Source organism: Centroberyx affinis, unplaced genomic scaffold (genome assembly GCF_046629955.1).
Source record: "Centroberyx affinis isolate AG114_WGS23_722 - 3 ecotype Tasmania unplaced genomic scaffold, CSIRO-AGI_Caff_v1 ptg000849l_1, whole genome shotgun sequence".
NCBI classification, from domain to species: domain Eukaryota; kingdom Metazoa; phylum Chordata; class Actinopteri; order Beryciformes; family Berycidae; genus Centroberyx; species Centroberyx affinis.
In genome coordinates this window covers 239,219-263,244 of record NW_027279444.1, presented here as the reverse complement: position 1 = coordinate 263,244, position 24,026 = coordinate 239,219, and the positions used below count along the sequence as shown (strand labels likewise).

The 24,026-nt window shown below is 42.5% G+C and overlaps 1 protein-coding gene across 1 annotated transcript in view; it reads right to left on the bottom strand.

Annotated features, from left to right (window-relative positions):
- The window catches only part of LOC139645367 (beta-galactoside alpha-2,6-sialyltransferase 2-like), a 51,376-nt gene extending 27,817 nt beyond the window's left edge, over window positions 1-23,559 (bottom strand). The window contains exons 1-4 of the mRNA XM_071521059.1: window positions 23,440-23,559; window positions 21,019-21,127; window positions 3,942-4,843; window positions 318-415 (exon numbers count right to left, since the gene is read on the bottom strand). Of these exons, the coding sequence (XP_071377160.1) occupies window positions 318-415; window positions 3,942-4,749 (906 nt within the window). The 5' untranslated portion in view covers window positions 4,750-4,843; window positions 21,019-21,127; window positions 23,440-23,559. The remainder of the gene's footprint in view (window positions 1-317; window positions 416-3,941; window positions 4,844-21,018; window positions 21,128-23,439) is intronic.
- Window positions 23,560-24,026: the final 467 nt, after the last annotated feature.

Sequence of the window (24,026 nt, the reverse complement as noted above, 5' to 3'; positions counted from 1 at the left end):
GGAAAGGAAAGTAAAGGAAAGGAAAGGAGGAGAGAGCAGGAGAGGAAAGGGTAGGAAAGGAGAGGAAGAAAGAGGAGGGGAGGAGAGAAGAGCAAAGGAGGAGAGGAGAGGAAAGGAAGAATGAAGAGCGGGAAGGAGAGAAAAGGAAAGTAGGGGAAAGGAAAGAAAGGGAAAGGGGAAGAGGAAAGGAAAGAAAATGAAGGAAGGAAGAGGAGAGAGAGGCAGGAAAGAGGAGAGGAAGAGGGGATGAGAGAGGAGAGGAGAGGAGAGGAGAGGAAGGAGAAGAGAGGAGAAGAGAGGAGAGGAGAGGAGCTGACCTGGGAGTTGATGATGCGGATGGTGGTCTTGTTGCCCACGTCCTTCTCAAAGCCCTTGGTGGGGGCTGTGTTGAAGCGAAGCACTGCATCATGGGAATCTGAGGACAGTGAACATGTTGAGGTCAGTTTCAGTCAGGACACAAACCCACCTGACGTCCCCTCAGTCTGTAACACCTGCTGCTGAACGGCTCCCTCTAGTGACACAATGACTAAAACACAGTTGAATTGTCCTGAATCTGATAATTAAAGGGGAAATAACTGCATCAGTGACTAATTAATGACTGCGTTTACATGCACACCGATATTAATATTCAGGTTATTGGAGTATGCCGTTTCTCTGTTGGTGCATGTGGGAAGTGGAGACAAGGAAGTTAAAAGACAGAAGAGGGAAGTAACAAAACAATATCGCTAACAAACCGGCAACAGAAGCGGCGACTGGGAGGAAATCTTAACAGATACGGGCAGCCTGACAAGGTTTTTCCTGTTTTCCAGTAGAGAAGTCTGTCAAAGAATTATTTCAGCTCACTGCCTCCAACAGAGAGGAGAAGCTACACTGAAAAAATGAACTTAACTGGCCTCCATCAATGTCCTTTTTCAATAAAGCTGGACAAATGATCCCACACAGTGACCTGAAGTGAAATACTTCGACATTTACCACTACTTTATTTAATCACCAGGTAAGATAATAAGCTGATTTTGAATAATTTCACTTCATATTTAAAAATCTGAAATACAGCTATGCTTTTCAGGCTATAAGTTTGAGCGGCGCTGATGTGACATTGGTTATTAAAGTGGATTAGTTAATAAGTTAACTATCTTATGTTAGCTAACAAGTCAGTGAGATTTCTCATTACTTTTGCACCCTGGACTGACAGTCAATACAGAGCAAACTGTCCTGAGACACATGAACACAACTCATCTGTTTTATAGAGAGGAACTGGCTCAGTAATGTTAGCTTAGTACAGCATGGTAGCTTTTAACACATTTTAACATTCAGGTTATCTTACAAGAATATAACTAGATAATTACTGGTAAGTTACTGACCAGTGACAATATACTGGCCACATTATAAGTGTATTTACTCTCGGGGTCCCAAAGTTTCCCCTCTTCTACCATGTCAGCGCCTCTCTCCTTACAGCCTGGATCCACATTTTTCTTCTCGACGGCTCCTTGTTTTACTCGGGAGCCCAAAAAACTGTGATTCACGTTTTTTAAGTTTGTTTGCCTGTGAAGGCCACCACACAACAGCTTTTAGGCATGTTTAATTTGGGGAATAATGACAATGATGTACATTCAGTCACACAAGGTGAATGGAAAGCGGTGCAGCGGTTTCCCCCACGATGGGCATGACCTATTTTATGCACTGTCTCTATATGTGTTAGTATCCGGGATTCTGTGTGCATGTAAAGGCAGTCACTGACTCAGCGATTACCCCCCTGCTGGTCCCCCATGTGGAACCATCATTACAAACACAATTCGCAACCAAGCTTTGTTCAAATCCACAGAACTTTATCTGAAATTGTAGTCAAGATTTCAAGGTTTCCAAAGATACCAAATATGTCATGTTGAATTGCAGGGAAATGTGTATAAAACGATGCACAAACATCTAGATTTTTTCCATTTGTTGTAATGGTGCAGCTGTAAAAAAGGCGGCTTGGGTTTGAATGTTTCACTCGATATAAGCAGCTGTAGCTTCAGAAGCATTGGAACAAGCAGATACAGAATGTGGATGTGACACTGTTGTACAGTATAGAAAAAATGATTTTTCTAACTTTTAAGCTACTTAAGTAGAAATCTAAGGGGAAACTCAGGGTGCAAGGGGTTAAGTAATATGAAGCCATCTATATTCTCTATTGGCAAACAGCTGGAATTGCAACAAAATCAATAAACCTCCTCCTGTGAGCACAGCAATGTGAAGCAGGGCATTACTGCAAAAGCATATATGTATGCATGTATAAATGGAAAGTTTTAACATACTTCACACAGTGTTTGTTCTAGTTTTGCACATTTACAACATCACTTATGCATAACTTTTAAAAGGTCATGACATCAGGAGAGCATGACACCATCTGCTGGATTAATGAAAGACACAGTTTGCTCACACCGGCTCTAAAACATATGGAGGGGCTTAATTGGAAGAGTAAAAAAAAACATCTATTCCTTTATCCTCACTGCAATTAGACCGCTCAACTTGAAGATATAATGATGTAGCTCCCTTGTGCTACACCTGTTTTTTGTTTTTTGTTGTGTTGACCTGCTGTCTAGGACTGCAAACTAAAAAATTCCCCTGCAGAATACTAAAGTTTTGAATTTAAAAGATGAAACAAATCCAGTTCAGTATCACTGCCATTACCTTCACACACCACTAGAGGGCAGCAAACTCTCACCTACAGTCTAGTATTGTTAGTTCCTGACCCCTCCGGTGTTTCCTCTCTTTGGAAAACTCCTGGCTATCGAAGGTTCCTGCATATTCCCAATTTTCTCAGACGTTGAAAGGTTTAAACAGAGAAGGCCTGTGGTCTTGCCAAACATATCCTCCCCTCCAGTGATCAGTATTCTCCCATTTTAAGGTTAATATATCCCTCCGTTTATCCCGCTTCACATTCAGTCGTTGTTGAAGGAGGGGAGAGTGTTACTCATTCACTCTCCCCACCCACTCTCCCATTAAAAATGAGGTAAACTGAATGTATTCCCAGAAACTGAAATCGTGAAAGAAAGAAAAACAACAACAAGGCAAAACTTCGGGTTCGACAGATATGGGTTTTCGAAGGCTGATACACATGCTGATATTCACAGTATTCTCTTACATCACCACACTGCCATCTTGGTAGGAAAACAGGTGATTGTGATAAATTAACAGGTGACACCATATTGTTAGGAAATGCATTTGACATCATGGGAATACTGTGAATTTGTGGACTGAAGTTGCCGATAGCCAATATTTAGTGCTGATTTACTCTGAAAGCCTCTGAAACAGCTTTTAGACCATCATGGGACATTAAAACTCTCCATTCAAAGTCAAACTAATGAAATTGTTTCAGGGTTAGCAGCTTCTGCCAATATAGAAGAAACAAGTCTCACTTTTTTTTTGCCTACCTACAAGTAAATTAACTATTTTTCTCCGACTGGATTTCAGTGTTAAACTTGTTCAAACTGAAAGGTTTAATAAACATAAAGAAATCGATTCACTTAAAAACAGCAGCATGACTAGTTTTTTTTATATATTGTCTCTCTTAAAATTGTTTTATCCTGTGTTTGTAAAGTGTCTTTGAGCACTGAGAAAAGCGCTATAGAAATGTAATGTATTATTATTATTATTATTATTATTATTATTATTGTCAGAATCTGCTTTGTTGATGTTCCTTTATGTGCTAGAAGTGATTTTCAGACTGTTCCTCCATACAATGGCAGTGAATGGAGAGAGAGAAAAAAAAACACAATTCTCCAGTCTCCTCTACAACAGGTAACAGAATCACTAATTTGGGGGTTTTATCATGGAGGAAGACACACAACCCAAGGTACCAAAGTTCACCTGAAGCTGTTGAGTAAAATCAGACCCTCAAAGGCCAATATCGACCTGATATTTTGGCAAACCGATATCCAGCCTAACCCTGGTTTACTGACCTATTTCTTGCCCCAGAGAGGAGTTGAGGATGGCTCCAGCTGAAGTGACCACGGCGCAGGTCTGGTACTCTGAGCCCTGCAGCCGGTCGAGGGGTCTGGAGGGCACCAGCTTGTCCCACCCCAGGCTGGCGAAGGGCTCCTCCGTCCCGTCCAGCGTCCGGAGCCGGGCCTGCCTCTTCAGCTCGCACTGCACCTCCCGGCCGCTCTGCCAGCCCCTCCGCCGGCCCTTGTAGGTCACATGGTGCTTGTTGGAGTTCAGGTAAACCTTCAGCGCTTTCTGGAGCCGGGGGCTGAGCATCCCCGCCGACATGTTGCCCCGCCACAGCCTCTGCAGCACCGCCTTGGACCTGGAGCCGTAGTAGTCCTCCTCCTCCGTCGGGCCGCCGCCCCGCTGGGCCACGCGCCACCTCCTCCTCCTCCTTTGGCGTCTCCGCTCCTCCCAGTCCTCCTCTGAGTTCCAGGCGGTCATGCTGCTTCCCTGCCTCGCCCGGACCACCACCCGCCCCTCCCTCGGGCCTTCGCGGATCTCCAGGGCGAGGCCAGGCGGTCCGGCCCGCTGCTCCCCCCAGCTGGAGCCCAGGTTCAGAGGGGCTAAGGAAGAGTTCGGGGGCCCCTTCCCTCCGGGCAGGCCCCCCTGGATGGATGCCAGGCGGCGGATCTCGGTGCGGGTGAGGGAGGGGCCGGACGCCATGAAGCGGGTCCGGGACACCGCGCTGGATCGCAACTCCAGGAAGTGAGACAGCAGGGACAGGAAGAGGAGGAGCCACACCAGCATGGCCACCAGGAGCAGCTTCCTCCACTGCTTCATGGTGGGGGGTGGGGGAAGGAGGGGGGGGAAGGGGGGGTCCCGTCCGCCGGCTAGCAGCACCCAGAGGTCACCCCAGTAGAGATCGGGGTGAGACCTAGGAGAGAGGTGAGGAAGCAGGGAATAGTTCATGACTAGATGGGAATTTCCCAGAGATTTGCCAAACTGTACTTCAAGGTGCTGTCTCTTAAATACGTAGGGGAGACTGGGGACGGTTGCAACAAGTCTTATTCCTCCAATCAGAAACATGCTAGAGTGATGACACTCATACTGCACATGCTCAGTTAGACACTCCCCCCACGAAGAAGACAGAAGACACATTCAACATCTGCTGCTGCATTTATTGAAAAAAACTTGTTTTGGAGGTATGAAAGTAATATTTTTCATGATCTGTATTTTTGTCATACTGTCCTTTTGTATGAATTAATCAAAACTTAATTAGTTTGAAGCATGTGTTAAGGTCAGTGTGTCTAGCTAGCACATGATGTTCTGTCATGGCTGATAGGGTTGGGGATGGTTGCAACAAGTTGTTGCAAGTTTGTCCCCAAGCAAAGCAGCCATATCAAAACAGACCACACAACAGTATTTTTCAACATAAACAAGTCATTGTGGGGTACATAAAAGGATAGTTCACCCAAATATATAAAATTGTCAACTGTTGTCTTCTACGGTGGCGTATCAAACTCAATAACTGTTATTTGATAAATATTACTAAATAAATAATACTATAATATTATTGTATAAATAAATAATACTATAATATTATTGTAAAACAATACATATTTTCAGAATACTATGCTCATTGAGACAAAAAGCAAAAGTTAATTAGTGAAATTTTCCCTGATTGTGTTGCAACTGTCCACAGGGTTGGGGTCAGTTGCAAAATCTGACTTCTTCCATTCAAATAAATATCGTGAACAGTATGTCATATGTAATCATCTTTAAATGGTATGGGTAATTAGCAGACAGATGTAAGTTTAATATATAAAAATTTGGTTGGTCTAGTCCAAATCGTCTCTGAGTAACTGAGAGAAATGCAAAAAGTGTTGCAACCGTCCCCAGTCTCCCCTACTTACACAGCACATATTTCATATTTAGTAATCCATAGCATAAGAGGCTGTGCTTACATGCCATTATACCATTTGGCTGCTCCATGAACCATCGATCCTACACAGATCAAGGATTGAGTCTAAAGGCAGTGATACACATGGAAATTTGAATACCTCAGTTGCCTCAGCTTTGTTGCTTTAATCAATTAGGAGCAACTTGTTGCCAGGAAACACTTGAATACATCCTCAACACCTCGAGCCTCGCTTGGTTGCAGATTGGAGTTTTAGTTAGAGACAAACATTTTTAGGAAGTGCAGCTCCTCTGGAGACAGAAATAATCTCATTGAATAAGTTTAACCTCAGTGGGCGGAGCCAAAGTTTTTTGGCGAACGAATGACAAAGAAGTAACTCTGGTCAAAATATAAATAAAAAATATAAAAAGACAATGACTTATTTTTTTCATTCATTCATGACCATGGCATTCATGATGTTGGAAGCGAAAGGTAAATTTATAGTTTCTGCGGCGTGCCCAGTGTTCGCGGTGTGGAGGGTCCGCACCGCGCTCCGCGCTCTACAAAGGCCTCTGCAAACGCCACAGTCAGTTCAGAGGCTATGATTGGTTAATGGTTGCTATGTTAGTTGGTTAGCAGGGAAGTAGTGTATTCGAGCAAACTGGCAGCTGACAACCGGCAAAAATGGACAATCGGAGGAGTTTCTGCGCTCTCCACGAACACCGCGCTGTTACCGCATTTACCGTAAAATGCTGTGGCTCTGCGGAGAGAACGGTCTTGCCGTGAACACCGGGCACACCGTACACCGCAGAACCATAAATTTGCCTTAACTCCCAGATAACAATGACTTGTCGGCCCAACGGTGGCCCAACGTAGACACTTTCGTTGGCAGGACGTTGGCAGCAGCCTTGGCGCCAACGTCGCGCCAACGTCCTTTTGGCCGCTGGCATTAAGTTGGCCCAACGTCGTATTGTCAACAGATGTGAATGGGGTTTGGGTGGCAAACTTTTCATTTTCTCCGACCTTTCCACGGTCGGCTGAATAGATAGATCTATCTATAGATAGCTATAGGCTAGTATGGCTAGTTTGAACTTGAAGGTCAGCTAGGCTAACTAGCTAACCTAGATAACTTAGTATGGATAGATTGTATTTTTTCAGTTAATAGAGTGCTAGGCTTCATAATATTAGCTTCCTCCTCTCTTACCTCTTGTCTTGCTCACTGGGCTTCAGTCTAACACTCTGCCCACTGAGGTTTAACTCGACCAGTGAGATTATTTCTGCCTCTGAGAAATGTTTGTATAAGTAAAACTGCAGTCTGTGTCTCTTGCCCACCTGCGTGCCTGTCGCTGTGTGTAGGTACACTAATAAATCCAAAACAGCATCATTTTCTCCTGTAGCTTCGGAGTTTACCCTCCGGGTGTGAGTCATGTCATACGCTGTGGTAATTGAGTCCCAGGGGACGAGGGCACTAACATTACCCCAGACTGAACTGACTGGTGAACAAATGTGCTGTGCTTCTGGTGTGTGCCGCATCTGAGTACAGAGTGAGTCAGATTGTGTTATTCACACGGTAAAAACACCCGGTGCCAAAGCCAGTGGTGAGTTGCCCATTTCTAGGGATATTGTGGAGGAAAGCTGCCCTGTTTTTGGCTGATGTTATCCTTATTTTGATGTTCGCTGCTGAATCACGGCGAGCGGATGCAGCGGGAAATCAAAGTGCGCTCCAAAGGCAGGCGGCATCAAAATAAGGGGAGGAGGAAGAAACCAGTGCCAGAAACTTTACTGAACCATTTATATAACACACACATAGACTTATATACATTGAAAGTGCTGCAAGATCTGTGTTTTTCGGATTCTTTGCGACATTTTTGATGCCGAGCGGTCACTTCCCAGAGATCACCTGTCAATCAAACAGTGTGGGCGGAGCTTGGATTTTCCGTCGATGCAGTTTGAGTTTCTCTTTTCTTTGTCTGTTCAGCCATGGTGGCTATCGCTGCTCATGCTAACTACCCAGTTCTTCTTCTTCTGTTTATTGCAAACAAACCGGAAACGTAAAACGCATCAGGATTTTTCCCAGGGACAGTGGAAAAGCTTTCATGAACTGGATATAGGTTAGAGTAGAAAAATGGATATTTATTTATGTGAAAAGGTCACTAAATATTTCTTTACAAACATCTAAGAAGTTATTTGGGGAAATTGGCATGATAAAGCACATTAATAACATTCTTGATTGTGGAAAACCAAGCCAAAGTGTGATTCTTGGCTCCATATCTGTGAAGAAACCCCCTTTATCAGCCAACATAGCTGCTACAGATGCACACAGAGGCAGGGCAAATTTTTGAGTCCATTTTTCCACAAAAAAGTATCATAGGATCATTCTGAAATCCACATACCAAAAGATCAAGAATATGAAATCCAGCTCTGCACAGACCTCTATCTGTCCGTCTGGTCCAGCAGTTGGTGTGAGACTTTGTTTTGAAGGTTTCTTTCATGTAATAACATTAAATACAATTTTTAATCTATATCCCAAGATGTATAGGCTGTATTTCCCCCACATCCTCACCAGTCAAATCACGATTTCTTGGTTCTATATAAAGCCCTTCATGTCTCTAAATCCCCCCTCAATCCTGCCTTCCAGTGGGATCAAGGTTATCCTGATATTTGGCATCAAAACTCTCCTAATCTCTGCCTTTGAGTTTGGGAAAAACGGAGGAGCAACATTTGAGCTTTATTAAAAGGTGGGATCGGATTATCCGGTCCAAACCATAATCTGAATGATCTCAACCTCTTTTTATCAGTTTGAAATACCCAATTTTCACATTTAACGCAATCCTACTGCTGAAATCCTGTCAGAGGGGTTTTGAAAAGCCGGGGCCCAGGTGACATAATCTGGACTTTTACCCCCGAACTCCCCTGATGGGTTTCAAACCAGCAATCCTCTGCTCAATACATGTCAACTTGATCCGCTCTCAACTTCTCCGCCAGCTGAGCAACAGAAAAGGTATTGATTCGGCTCCGCTGAGCAGCGACTCTACACTCCACGCTACAGTACATACTTGACAATTTTTACGAGGGAAAAAAAGGAGTGAAAAGGAAAAGAATGGCTCTCCGGGGAATTAAACAAAATACACAGAGCGATCCGCGCTCCGAAGGCAGGCTGCATGTCTTTTTTTTTTTTTTTTTTTTTTTTATTTAACAAGTTTGATTCATTCAGGAGGAAGAAGAGGAGAAGACAGATGCCATCATCAGTTTCATCTCCCACTGCTTTACTGTAGGCAGTTAAGTGCAGACAGTTTCTCCAAAGCCAAAAAAGCAGAAAATTAGCTTTTCACAGACAAAAAAATAAAGGGATGATCTTGTTATCCATTTCACCACTTCCACTGCAGGGATGTGACTTGAAGAATCTGCATCACTTTCATATAAATAAATGTCTGTTTTGCTCTTCTTTGAGCGATTTAACACAACAGTGATCCAACCCATATCCAGTTCATAAAGCTTTTCCATTGTCTGTCCTGGGAAAAATGATGCATTTAAAAAAAAATAAATAAACAGAAGAAGAAGAACTGGGTAGTTAGCATGAGCAGTGATAGCCACCATGGCTGAACAGACAAAGAGAAGAGAAACTCAAACTGCATCAAGAGAGAATCCAAGCTCCGCCCACACTGTTTGATTGACAGGTGATCTCTGGGCAGTGCGGTGCCTAGCATGAAAGATGGAGACTAAATCATAAAAAAAAAAAAAAGTAGATTACCACTTTAAGCTGGCGGATGTGATCATTCGTTTGAAATAGTGTATGGATCGCTACAGTAGGCAACTTCAAACAGGAATGGGATATTAAATGTTGTTCAATAATGCAAGGGAAGCCTCAGGGGCGATCAGGTGTCAAAACGCATATTACAGGAAGAGAGAGAGAGAGAGAGAGAGAGAGAGAGAGAGAGAGAGGGAGAGAGAGGAGAGAGAGAGAGAGAGAGAGACTGTGGTCAAGTGTTGGCTTGTCAAACGGCTGCAGGGCGGGGAAATGCAAGGTGTGTCTTTGTGCTTGTGTGTGTGTGTGTGTGTGTGATTGAAAACAAACTCTGCAACCCTAAAGCCGCTGTATCCTCTCACACACACTATCTATCCACACACACACACAGAGAGAGACACACACACTCACTCTCGCTCGCAGCGCTTTTTACCCCTAACAAAGAAGCCGCCTTCAAACGCTCCTTTCATCTCTGACAGCGAGCCGGTGCGGCGCGCCTGCACGGGATGACACACACAAGGTTAAACGGAAACAATCCGTCCTATCTGCTGCGGGAGTCGCCGTGCGCGCCGTCCTTGGGGCGGTAAAAAAAAAAAAAAGGGAAAGTTCGATTCTTTTGAAAATAGCTGCGACAAAGACGTAGCCTGCGGCGGCGGCGGTGGCGGCGTGACCCGAGAGTCTGCTGCAGCGCTGAGGAACACGCCGTGAACCACAGAAGAAGAAAGCAATGAGTGGAATCTGCTGATTGTTTTGATATTTATGGATTTTTTTTTATATAGTGTCTATCTAAAATTAGATAAATAAAATAAGTTTTCAAAGGGCGTGAAAACAAAGCATTGTGACCCGAGAGTCTGCTGCAGCACAACAGCAACCGATTAGCTTCTTCTTCTGTGGTTTTTGGCAGCGGTTCTCAACCTTTTTCATATCATGGATCCCTACTTTAGTCCACATTAGGGCCACGGACCCCCATTTGATGAGATTTTGTCTCTTGAACCAAAATCTGAGAATATTTTTATTGTCAGATATGATTTTGTCCAGAATTTCATGTCTATCTGTATTGCAGGTAGAGAGATAACAGAGAAACTATGATCAAAACAGTCATTCTTCTACATTCTCTAATTGTATTAACTTCTTGTAAATGAAATAATGGTGAAGTTTAACAATTCATCAATTTGCTGGGGACCCCCTGGAACCCCCTCAAGGACCCCGGACCCCACGTTGAGAACCACTGGTTTATGGTGTGTTCATGAGTGAAAATTCTTCTTCATCTTCCTCTTCTTTGGCATTGCCTTCTTCACCATTATCTTAACATTTATGGACTTTCTATAGCATTTATGGAAAAATTAGATAACTAAAATGACTTTTCAAAGGAGGAGTTTTCAAACCCACTCAGCACTAGATTTCAACAGCACATCTCTGCTTTATCTCTCATACAGCCCAGGATCTCTTTGGCTGTGTATAGTCCAGTTTTAGACCAAGCAGTAAAAACATTATTACATGTTTAAATAATGCATTAAGAGCTGTAAATATCAAACATCATGCACCAGAGAAGTCCATATGTACAAGATAATGCTTAATCAGAAGACACAGTCTAAGATGTAGACGTTGACTAAACTTTTACACTTTTAAAGGATAAGTTCGGCAATTTTGGACCTATATATACAGTCATTTGTTTCTTCCATCCTTGCAGTACTTGGACCCACAGACAATATTGGCTCCAGAGTCAGCTGTCGGTTGAAACTGCGAGCTCTGGGGCCAGTTGCATAAAGCTAGACCTGGTCTTAGACTTAAATGTGACTTTAAGTCAAACTTGCTATAGACATTTACATTTACCTGTTCCTACTACTTCTTGGTTGTTGTAGATCTCTAATGTGTTGTTTCTGTCTCTAAAGACTTGCTCTCTTCTTCAGACTCCCAAAAACCAGAGATTTGGCATCTTGTATGAAAACAGCTTCAGTATTTAAACGTCCCACTCTGACAGTTAGGCCGACTTGTTGCCATAACAACAAAGTTCTTAACTCAAGATTAGCCAGGGGGAAGGTGGCTAACTTTCCCACCTCAAAATAAGTCAGTTGTAATATTTAAGTAACAGATAGTCTTAATTAGACTAGTCCAACCTGAGAATCTAAGACCAGTCTAAGGCTTACACTAGTCTTAAACTAGCTTTATGCAACTTCCCCCTGTTGCCTCTTGCTGCTGACAATGAGTCCAAACAGAATAAAATATCTCAAAATATCTCCAAAAAGCCAGTCTGTGAAAACGATACGGAAACTGACCGCCGTATTTCTCTCCACGGCCCCGGGAAAGCAGCGGCACCGCACCGTTTCCACTCAGTAGATCGTCTTCTACTGAACTCTACTGTTTATAATCTGATCTGACCGTCCAGAACTAGATCAGGAACCACCTTTCACCCCACAGCGGTCTTGATCTGATGATTTCCTGATTAGTGACAATTGTGTAATGGAGGAACTGAGTCATGTTTCCTCTCAACTCCCCTGCAGAGCCACAAACGGGTTTTTTGGAGATATTTTTGACAAACAGTTTGGACTCATTGTTGCAGAAATAGGCAGCAGAGCTCGCTGCTTCAACTGACAGCTGACTGGAGAGAATATTGTACTACAGGGATGGAGAGACAGGTCCAAAATCACTGAATTTATCCTTTAATCAGAAATTAGCTGCTGCAGTGTTTTGCTGCAATGCAAATCTGCACACTGGAGTATTCAACAGAGTAATATAGATATATTTTGGAAGCCCAGATAGCACCAATCTACATTCTTAAATAAAAAAAAAAGAACTAAAAAAAACACATATTCAGAAGTTGCTTGAGGGAAACTCTTGCACAGGCTTGTATTACAACACATTGCGTGGGAAACACAGCGACCCGCGAGGAAAGGGAAACCTCCTCCCATAGGTAGAGCTGTTGTCGGCCCGGGAGAGAGGGGGATGATTATTATTTCACTCCATTACAACATCCAATAAGTGGGGCAGCGAGGGCAAAGGTCATACATCTGTGTTGCATCAGCCAGAGAGAGAGGGGGGAGAGGGAGAGAGGGAGAGAGAGAGAGAGAGAGAAAGAGAGAGAGAAAAGATAGAAGAAAGAGATGGAGGATGGGTGTGTGTGTGTACGGTATGTACAGTATGAGCATATACAGTATCACTTACTAAACATACACACATACATACACACACATACACACACAGACACACACACACACACACACACAGAAAGACTGGCTGTCTGTCCAAACAGGGTGACTACATGCCTATTCACTCTTAAAGTAAACTGTTAGTAACTAATTCCAAGTGTGAGTGTGTGTGTGTGTGTGTGTGTGTGTGTGTGTGTGTGTGTGTGTTTAGTAAGTCGTCCCGGTGTCCCACCAGTGACAGTAAGTGAACGTCTTCAGTTTTTTTGGCCTTTTTTGGACACTGGCACTCTCTGTGAACACCAGCTGCTCTCACAACAGGCCACAGCATGGTTTGGTGCCTGGCAGTTTGGCACCATCTACTCACACACACACACACACACACACACACTGACTCTTTCAGTGACCAAAATGAGTGTGCACACCCACTTTGTTAATGAATGATGTGTACACACATTCTTAAAACTGCAATATGCAACTGTTTTCCCACATTAAATAAACATTAAGTAAATAGGATATATTCTGTGTGTTCAGGCCTAAATCCTCCCATTGTGCTTTTGGGCAGTATACCATTTGCCGTGGGCGTGTCATATGGGCACACAGATTTAGGTTTTAGTTCTGCAAACATTTCTCAGAAGCAGAGCTGCTCTGGAGGCAGAAATAATATTGATTGGTTGAGTTAAACATCAGTGGGCGGAGACAAAGAAGCAGTTTTTTGGAACGCAAGTTAGCTAACTGGCAAACTTAAATGGCAAAGAAGGTCAAAATATAAATAAACAATAACAATAGCAGTTTCATTACATTTTCATTCATGACCATGGCATTCATGATGTTGAAGGTCAGCAGCTAGCTAACTAGCTTACTTAGATAGCTATAGGCTAGTATGGCTAGTTTGAACACATGGAAGGTCAACTAGGCTAACTAGCTAACCTAGATAACTTAGTATGGATAGATTGTACTTCAGAGTGCTAGGCTTCATAATATTAGCTTCTTCTTCTCTTACTCCTTGCCGTTTCACTCGGCTTCAGTCTAATATCACCTGAAAAATATGATTATTTCTGCCTCCAGAGCTGCTCTGCCTCCGAGAAATGTTTGTTGAACTGAAACTGTGGTCTGAGCTGGTTGTGGCTATCAAGGTGAGGCTAGCAGCCACAACGAAGGGAAGTCATAGCTGCAACAACAAAGGTGGAAAAAAAGAAGAGAAAGAACAGTGAAGCTAAACATGCAGCAGATAAGACCCGTTCAGAAACATGGCGAACCTCGGCATTATCTTTCCACACTGGCTCCACATGAAGGAGACGAAAAAGGGGCCGAGAAGCGATGCCAGTTTAGCCAGTTTAGCCAGTTTACCGCGGTTTCTACGTAGCAAGCTAACGGTGTTCATCAAGGTGAGTGACAGGTGTTGCCTGGCCAAATAAGGGGGAGGAGGGCGGGACTTGCAATGCCCTTTGCTGCCTCAAGGTAAAAAGATGCATATTGTACCTTTAAATTCGAGATGAAATGAAAAATGCATTTTTAACCCTTTTAGATCACATCCCGGTCATATTGTGCACCTATTTAACAATATATGCCAAAAAAAAAAAAAAAAAATCAATTTCTTTGTATTCTTATATCAAAATCCAATCATGTTTTCTTCCTGTAAAACAAAATATGCCGTGTGCTTACGTAAGCATGAACCAACCAATTTCAACCAATAATATCATGACATCCACCCATCAATCATTCTTCAACCTCTAGCTAGCCACACCGGTCATATAAAACCACACTTCACCGTTTCTGGGTCGTAGTAGCTGACAGAGCAATATGGAGAGAGATAGGAAGAGATATGCGTTTGGATATCTGTGGGCAAAAACCCTAAGCCCCGCCCACTGTTTAGCGGTCCAATCAAATGCGAAGGATTTGATTTAAATCCCTCTTGTAACTGTACACCGCTCAAATATTCTGTTTCACTGGGAAATACGTCACAGTACAGAAGCTAAAGAAGCTCTAACTTCCGTTTCAGTGGGACTTTAATGTAGCCTAGACACACACACACACACACACACACACACACACACACACAATGAATAATACACACATTCTTAGCCAACAATATAAACGCTTACTGTATATGAACACAGTCTCAGCGGTATGGCATGTACACACACACACTTATTATTAGCGTAAATACTACTGAGGAATATGAATAGGAAACTACATGTGCAATTTGTGAATAGAGTCGTGCAGTCACTCTCTCTCCCTCTCTCTCTCTCTCTCTCTCTCTCTCACTCTCACACACACACACATTAGTGAATTCACACAATCTCTCAGCGAGACACTGTGAGAGACAGACAGTCTCATGTGGACGGCTGCAGCGAGCCGGAGAGGTTTTCCTGCAGAGAGACGGACTGATATTCCCAGTATCGTCTTTCTGCTGACATCCCCATCCCCAGCCCCCCCCCCCCCCCTCCAGCCCTCCGTCCTCCGTCCTCTGACATCCGCCTGCAGGCACTGTCACTTCTCCTCTCCTCCCTCATACGTTAAATGGTCATTTACAGCTGAGCGTACCATAGCAAATGACTTGTATTACAGTAGCGTACGTTCCACCAAAACCTTCCTTCCCCCTCCTCGTGCCCTTGGTTTTTCTCCCCCCGCTTCCTAGAAAAGTGACGGGGCAGCTCTGCTTCACGTGTCCCAGAATAAGAATACTCTAAAATTACATGTTAACCTTTATTTTGTCAGGGAAGGTTTGCAGAGCGTCTCTCTGCAGGAGCAACCGGGGGGTTAAATGCCTTGCTCACCGGCTCCTCGACAGTAATCCCACGACCGACATGTAACTGGACGTCCGTTTGTTTGCCTCACAGCTGAGAAAAGTCGGCCACGGCTGGATCAGATTTCCCACGCTTGCTTCTTGTTTCCCTACTGTTTTTATTCCACGAACAATAGTTCCACCTGGCAAGTGCAAAATGGATGAAAAGTTGATAGCAGCCATTCAAAGCGTCCCAGTTCTCTACAACTTTTATTTGAAAGGCGAGGGGGACAAACGTCTCAAAGTCGATGCTCGGAGAACAGCTGAATCCATCGCTGGCGGTCGATGGTAAACTCTGAAGTCATTTTATTGAGTTTTTGCTGTTCATTTTTGATGAATGCTAACTTATTAGCACTTGCTAGCTTGCTGTGTTAACTCATGTTACCTCAAAACAACGCAATGCTATGAACGGCAATACAAAAGCAGTGAAAAATAGCAAATCAAATCAAGCAAGTTTCTCGCAGTGTGAACAAGCAGTTACCCCAAATCACTTTTAACTGACTTTTAAAGGACTTTAAAACAAACCTGCATAGTTCTTCATTTACAGATGTAGCTTCTTTTAAAGTCCCAGTTTTTCTACTGACTCATACTGACTGAACTGCTGCTGTACTTTGGCTCCATCCTGCAGAGGAACTGTTTTGACAAATTATAAAATCTGATTGTTTTTTGTCTCTTTTTATCCAGGGGTGGGTAGTAACACGGAACAAGTACTTTTGGTTCCTTTTTTTAAACTGTACTTCTACTCTTTACTCGAGTATATTTTTGAGCCGGTAATCTAGTTTTTACTTCACTACATTTGCCATTTATACCTTCGCTACAACTAGTCTGCTCAAAATGTGGGGATTGAGTATAGCGGGGGGAGCGCACCTCTACTGCAGATGCCAAGTTGCCAGCTGCCTGGAAGAAAAATCAGCTCCACCTGTCTTTTGACCACGATGCGATGATGATGGAGCAAAACTCAGACCAAGAGGCAGCTTCCAACAAATGGGTTTCCCCAAATGAAAAATGTGAACGGAGAGAAGTTTTCATTCTCTAGGTGATTGACTGAGGTCTTGGTACAGGGAGTAATACTACAGAACAGAAAATCTGAGTTTTAATTAATTGTATTGTATTCGGTATCTACAGCATTTCGGGGCTGTAATAGGTTGGGTTACTTTGATAATGTCTGTAAATACTAGAGTTAAACAGACTTATATTCTGTTTTATAAAGGGCTAAGAAAGTTTTTTCATTATTTTGCACTGGCCTGCACACCCTAAAAAAATATTAAAATGGAAAGTAACTTGTACTTTGAGTAATTTATTAACCAGGTACTTTTTTACTTTTACTTGAGTAGGTTTCTCAAATGGTAATTTTCACTTTTACTTGAGTCATTCTTTATGGGAGTAATTGTACTTTTACATGAGTATAGATTGTCAGTACTCTGCCCACCACTGTTTGTGTCTCTTTTCAGCTGTCGAAAGTCACATGGAATGATTTCACAGTACACTGGTTTTGTTCTGTGGTGTAACATTCGAGAAAGAATTGTTTGCAGCGCTAAAGCAGGATAGATGCATGATGGGGGATTTCTACAGTACTGGATAGATGTTCGAGTGGATAAATCACCGTTGTCTTGTGGTCCCTGTGTTAAACTTTGTGTGAACAGTTCAATACAGCATCCAGGGGTGGAGACAATCTGAGGAAGCGGGGATCAAGTGAAATCATTTGCACTTCATTTACTTGCGATGACTTTTCGCAGAACAACAAATTAGACGTGACAAAGCTAGCGCGCTACCCGGGGGGGGGGGGGGGGGGGGAGTCTGTCACATTAAACCCCGTGTGTCGCACCTCTCCATCTAAAGTGCTGCCTCTCATTCTGCCAAACCTGACACCTTAGCAGAACATCCCGCCCCGGATCAAAACACAGTAAAAAAAAAAAAAAAAATCTGTCAAGCCTTTAGAAACATCCAGTATAAAAACAGCAACCGCAAACAGTATTGTTATGTCTGGAAATTACATTTCATATTCGGATAGAAAATTGCAGCACAGTTCAAGGTAGATGAAGATAAAGATGTAGCGTCTCCTTCATTCTTTGTAATTTATTGTATTTTTACCTGTATTCTATCCTTTCCTGTTGCAATGTCCCACTTTCCCCTTGAGGATCTGAAAGTCCGTCTGAATTTTGATTTCCATTTCTTCCATCTAGATTTCGCAACAGTTTTGACTTAAACACATAAAATAACGGCTTTTATCCATCTCTCCCAAACCCATCCCGACTCAGAATTCCAGTCTGGTCTGTTCCAGTGTAGAATAGATGAAGACCCGTGTTATACAGGACCAAAATGAAAAGTTGAGACGACGCCCAGAGCTGCTGCCTGCATCGCTTTGTGAAATCACGGCCTAAATATTTTTCTGATATCAGTTCAAAACGGTTTCCAAAGCTGTTTTTTACATGATTTTTTTTTACCATGCCGTAATATATTCTGGAATTTTTGTGCTCATTTGGGTTGATGTTCAACTTGGCAACTTTCTACACGTCGCTGTCTCTGAAGTGCATGCTGGGTAAGGACATACACAAGCCTTTTACAGTTACAAAGAACATGATGTTGAGTTGATGTTTAGCTGTCACTTACTTTCAGACCCATCAACGGCTCATTCAATCAATTTGAGAGCGAGAAATGTCTTCAATCAATAGAAATGTCTTCAGTCCAATGAATCAATTGATAGCTAGAGCCAGAAAAGGCCCAACAGTGTTTCAGCAATTACAGATTAAAAGCTTTAAAGATGCAATGTGAAGCCTTTTAAACTATCACATTGTCAAATTAATTGTGATATCTTGGTTTAATGACTGTAAACCAATGACTCCATAGTGGAGACATTCTCCTCTATCTCACACCAGTAGTACTGTTAGTTCTAGTGTTTCTCCACATTAAGACTACATTTCCCATCAGCCCCGTTGCTCCCTGCCCCCCTCTCCCCCTCCCTGAAGAGGATCAACATGTTGGAAGTGATTTCTCCATCTTCCTTTCCCTCCTTCCACCATCTGCTGCCAGAAACTCTTTCAGCTTTAGCTCCGTTTTGCTCTGGAAGAACAGAACCTCTTCCTGTTTTGTGCCGTAAAGCGATCCAGCAGATTTCCCTCCAGGTCCACCAGGTGGAGAAACAATGGAGGATGCAGAGTAGAGGCTGATAGAGGCTGACAATGGTCTTGTTTGTTTACGGTAATGATGCTAATGTCTCAAAGCTAATCTGGTGACGATCTGATTGGTGTTAAAATGTGACGCGTGGCACCTTGATACGTTTCAGTCGGCAAACACAGCTGCAGTATACGAACACAGCCAGGCAAGATAGATACACCCAGATAACGGATACAGATCCTGCAGACGGACAAACAGATGACAGCTACAGACAGGGAGAGGCTTTATTCATCCCCAGGGAGAAGCTGGCAATAAAAACGGGGGGGGAAACCCGATCTAAATCATATGGTTTTAGATCAAACTTCTCTCCGCGTCGCCTGCAAATCCTGACAGACGTCGATGCCACGGTCTGTAACAGCCTCAACGGGATGAGGACAGACATGAAACTTAATCCTGTTTCTTTGATACACAAACCAGCGCAGAAATACACACTACAATCCTCTATGAAAGCACTTTGTGGCGAACGTCTTTGTTGGAGGAACTATGTCAATAAATGAGACTTGACAAACACATTGGAGTCTCCCCCGCTCTGTTAAAATCGGCTCTAAAAGGTAATCAGGCTAATCTGATATCTTTGACTCGGGCTAAATCTCAGCGGACGACTCTCTCGCCTCTCCTCTCGTTCCCAAAATTAAAGTCTGAGTGACAACAGGCGGGAGATCAGAGAGCTGTTTTACACGTGCCAGGAGTCGACTAACAAGGACCGCCGTGACCTTTGACCCCTAAATCCAGAGGACTGATGAACAGGGACTGGAGAGTTTTACTCCAAAATTTATTCCACATTTTAGGAGGAAAGTCATTAGCAGAAGTTTGTTGTCTCTAAAGTCCAGAGGATCCAGGCTTTTATTCTCTATTCTCTTTTATCTATCTTCATTAGGGTTTTATGTATTTTATGTATTTTGTGTATGGTCTATCATCTTGAGAGTTGCACTGAGGCAAATTCCTATCAACTTTGTTGACAAGGCAATAAATTATTGAATCTAAAAGCGTTATCCATCCTGTCAACCGGGGACTTAAGTTACTTTCTATCCTTTCAAAAGCATGATCATTTATATTCATATTGTGATGGCTATCATTTTTATAAGTGTAAGTGTTTTTCCAATAGGTGTAGATTTCATTTTGGAACTCTGCAATTATAGAGCGAAGCCAAGTTTTCAACCTTTTACACGTCCACTAATCGAATCTGTGGTTTGTATAATGTACATACTATGGTCCGACAGATTTATTGATGTGCACATTAGGGTTAGACCAGTATATCGGTTTGCCAATATACAGTATTGGGCCGATATTGGTCATGGATATCGGCCAATCAGTGTCGTCCACCTCTGATATGATGGAGGTTCCTACAGAAAAACAGTCTGGAAATCCTGACATGACATTTGATTTATTTGCACATTTTATCTATTCACTTAATTGTTGACTAATGTGTTTTTGTAAATTAATTCTTCATTTAAAAAGGCAGTAATGTCTCCCAGAGTTTCTCCTGCCATTGAATAGGTGGGCGTGCTTTAAAGAGCTGCTAACACTAAAAGGATTTCATCAGTCTGGGTTTCGGTGGAGAGTTTTAGCGTCCCATGATGCTCTAAATGCTGCTTCAGAGAAGAAGAAAACTCTGTGGGGAAACACTGAATATTTGTCATTTATTGGAATTTCCCGGGCATAAAACCGGTCACGTTTAAAGACATTGAATGAATAATTGAATATTGGCACAAAATATTAGCGATCAGCAGCTTCAGTGGAAACATATCCGCATGGCAAAAGCCCATATCGCTGGAATCCCTTGTGCACATGTTGTTGCCCGATATTAAGAGTTTCACAGACATACTGTATCTCACTGTCCAAACAATGGTTGGCTGCCGGCCAAACTGGCTAGTACAGTAGGCAAAGGTCACCGGGGGGTTACGCAAGAACGTCTGGGCGTGTTCACTGATCAAAGGTTTCACTTTTCACTTCATATCCAACAACATAAACCCTCTCAGATCGAATGACAGGAACATTTTGAGGACCTCTGAAGCGGAGAATCAATTTCCAAGACGCACAGTGGCTGTAAGTCCCCCCCAAAAAAATGCCATTTATCGTTTTCCTTTGCTCTCATTTTATTCCTTTTTCTTGTGTTTCTCTCACTGTCTCTGACCCTTGACCTCCTCAGTGTTGATTGTTTGTACTGCTGCTGATCAAAGAACTGAAGCTTTATCTCTCACAAGCCGCTCAAGATAAGAGTGTCAGCTACAGGCCCCCAAAAAACGGGCAAAATGTAAAATACTGTGTGAATGTGCTGTAAATTGCCTGTCAGGTGAATGCCGACAACATAAAACATGCATGTTAATGAGGACTGGCTAATTTGCAGGCAGTGTGTGTTCACCTCTGCCGTTCTGGTCATTCTCAGGTATCCGGGCAACATTCAAGCAACGGGACAAACTCTTTTCTCCGGTTCCAAGTTGGCACCCACTCCGACTCTCTTGGTTAACTTTCTGGGGAGGAAAACAGTGTATTCTCAGGGCCTGTGTGTGTAAAGCCTGGCGCAACAAAATGGCATCTCCTGACAGCTTTTTTTTTTTTTTTGTCCTTTCTTTCCTTTCTTTCATGGCTGGCACAAAGTCGGGTAAACAGAAAGAGGCAGGCAGCACTGAAAGTTTCAAAAACATGGGAAAGTTGGAGTTAAAATAATCAATGCTCTTGGGAAATACCAGCGGGTTTGGGAGATTTAAGAGAAATAGATCATTTAAGGTGTTTAATATAGTTATAACTGGTATTTCCTTGCATGGCTTTGAATGTTTTATAACAATGGTTTGTTCAGAAAGTGGGTCTATTTTGAAATCTGAGATATTTCAATTGTAAAATTCCAAACCGCCGCCAACTCACTATAGAGCTCGACCTTTCTATCGCTAAAACTGAAATGGGAGAGGTTGTGTAATATTTCACATATGAAACATATCGCTCCATGTCACATACTGTATAAGAGTGATAATGAGAGATTCAGAGTGACACCTCAGATTCACACATTAAATTGGTTAAATTGGTAAAGATTTGGTTCCTGTTGGTGTATTTCATCACAACATATTTTCAGCCATTCCCAAGTTTGTCTGTTTTTGAAGTCGACAGATAGAGAGATGGATAGATAGATAGATAGATAGATAGATAGATAGATGCTTCATCTCACAAGGTCGTTCAGTCATTGCTGCAACAGCAACACAGTGAGAAACAGTACATAACATGATGAAACCCTGTAAGAAATATTATTAAGTGTTTTTCTACTTGTTTTATAGCATTTCTTCCTAACGAACACTGAATAATGGACAGTGACACGAAACCAGGCAGCAGAGAGAGAGAGAGAGAGAGAGAGAGAGAGAGAGAGAGAGAGAGAGAGAGAGAGAGAGAGAGACATCCAACAAAGATTGTGGCCCGGACTCAAACCCACAGCGTTTGTACCACATAGTTTGTGCCTTTGCCTACAATAAAGTACAATAAAGTCATTAGAAACTCATTATTGAGTCTCGTAGACACACTAAGTCACTACAGGAATATTATAGTGATACCAAAAGAGATACAAATATCAAAAAGTACAATAGAAGTCACTATAAAGTCAATATTGTGTCCCATAGAGACACTATAAACTGCTACAGGAATATTATAGTGATATCATAGGAGAGATAATACAGTAAAGTCCCTATAAAGTCACTATTGAGCAGCACAGCTGGTCCCTACAGGAATATCAGTTTGATCTGTGTGATTTTCCAGCCTTTTCCAGGGTCAACACTCCTGACCATATCCGTACCTGCAGCAGATGTGTAGGCTATTCTCCTCATGTTTACCTACTGCATGTGTGTCGTTTCAACAGTTACACCTCTGTTCAAGCCTAGCAGCTGCTGTAGGTTCAAACAAATATGGACGGCAGCCAGTTCAAATCACAATGCATGCATGAATGCCTTTATGGAAATCAACTGCAGTCATCCTGGAGTCAATTTTAGAAGGATAGGCTACTGCACAGATACCACAGAACAATAACCATAGGAATATTATAGGAATATCATAACAATACCACAGGACATAAAAACATACCATAAAATAGAGACAGGTCACTATAAAAATACCATAAACTACAAAAAAGTCATCATAAACTCACTAATTGTGCACCATAAACACACTATAGGTCCCAATAGGAATATTATAGGGATACCATAGGAAATAAAAAATACTATAGGTCACTATAAACTCACTATTGAACACTACAGAATGACTATGAGTCACTATAGGAATATAACAGTAATATCATTGGAGATAAAAATAGCATAAAGTACCATAAGGTCACTATAAACTCACTATTGAGCACCACAGACACACTATAAATCCTTATACTAATATTATAGGGGTTATGTAAGGGTTGCATATAGTTCCCTGCACACACATTCATCATCATCATCATCTTCTTCATCATCATCATCCTACGCAGTGCACTGGCATCCACTTAAATCCCTGCAGGATACGGAAACCCCATCTCTCCATTCACACTGTCTTGCATTGCAAAGCCTCCAAAGCATTCCGGCGTGCTGCAAAAAAAAAAAAAAAAACTATTTCTGATCCGTGTAAAAACCGGATTGGAGCGGGAACTGGGTGTTGGATGGAAGAAAAGGCGCATTTTGGTGCTAAATTGGCGGATTACGCGCACTTTTGAACGCATATACAGTTAAGTGACGGCGTGGTGAGTCCGTCCTCTCCGTTTGAAATCACGGGTTGTTCCAGTCCCGACATGCATGCAGCCCAGCGGTCCGGCTGGTTTTCTTACCTGGTTTACCTGATGTATCCCCGCATACGGCTCGACATGACTCCGGGCGGACCGGCGGAGGTGGAAACATTGAGGCGAAACGTTTTTCAGTTTTGGTTACATCTTCCAAGTACGCGCAACGGTCACCGGAGAGAGTGGAGAGCATACTGCCATTCACCAGCACGGACCCCGCTGTATTAACTGAGGCTGAGCGTGTGTGTGGTGGGCGGGGTGTAACTGAAATCACTATAGGATTCCCGTAATATTTCTATAGAGATTTACAGTTTGTTTATGGGACTCAATATTGAGATTACAGTGTGTTTATGGTACTTTATTGAATTTTTATCGGCTATGGTATTCCTATAATATTCCTATAGTGATTTACAGTGTGTCTATGGGGCTTAATATGGCGTTTATAGTGACCTTAGGGTGCTTTATGGTATTTTTTATCTCTGTGTATCCTATAATATTCCTATAGTGATTTACAGTGTGTCCATGGGACTCAATAGGGAGTTTATCATGAGTTTATTATGGTACTTTATTGTATTTTTTTATTTTATTTTTTATCTCCTATGTGTTTCTAAAATATTCCTATAATATTGTTGCAG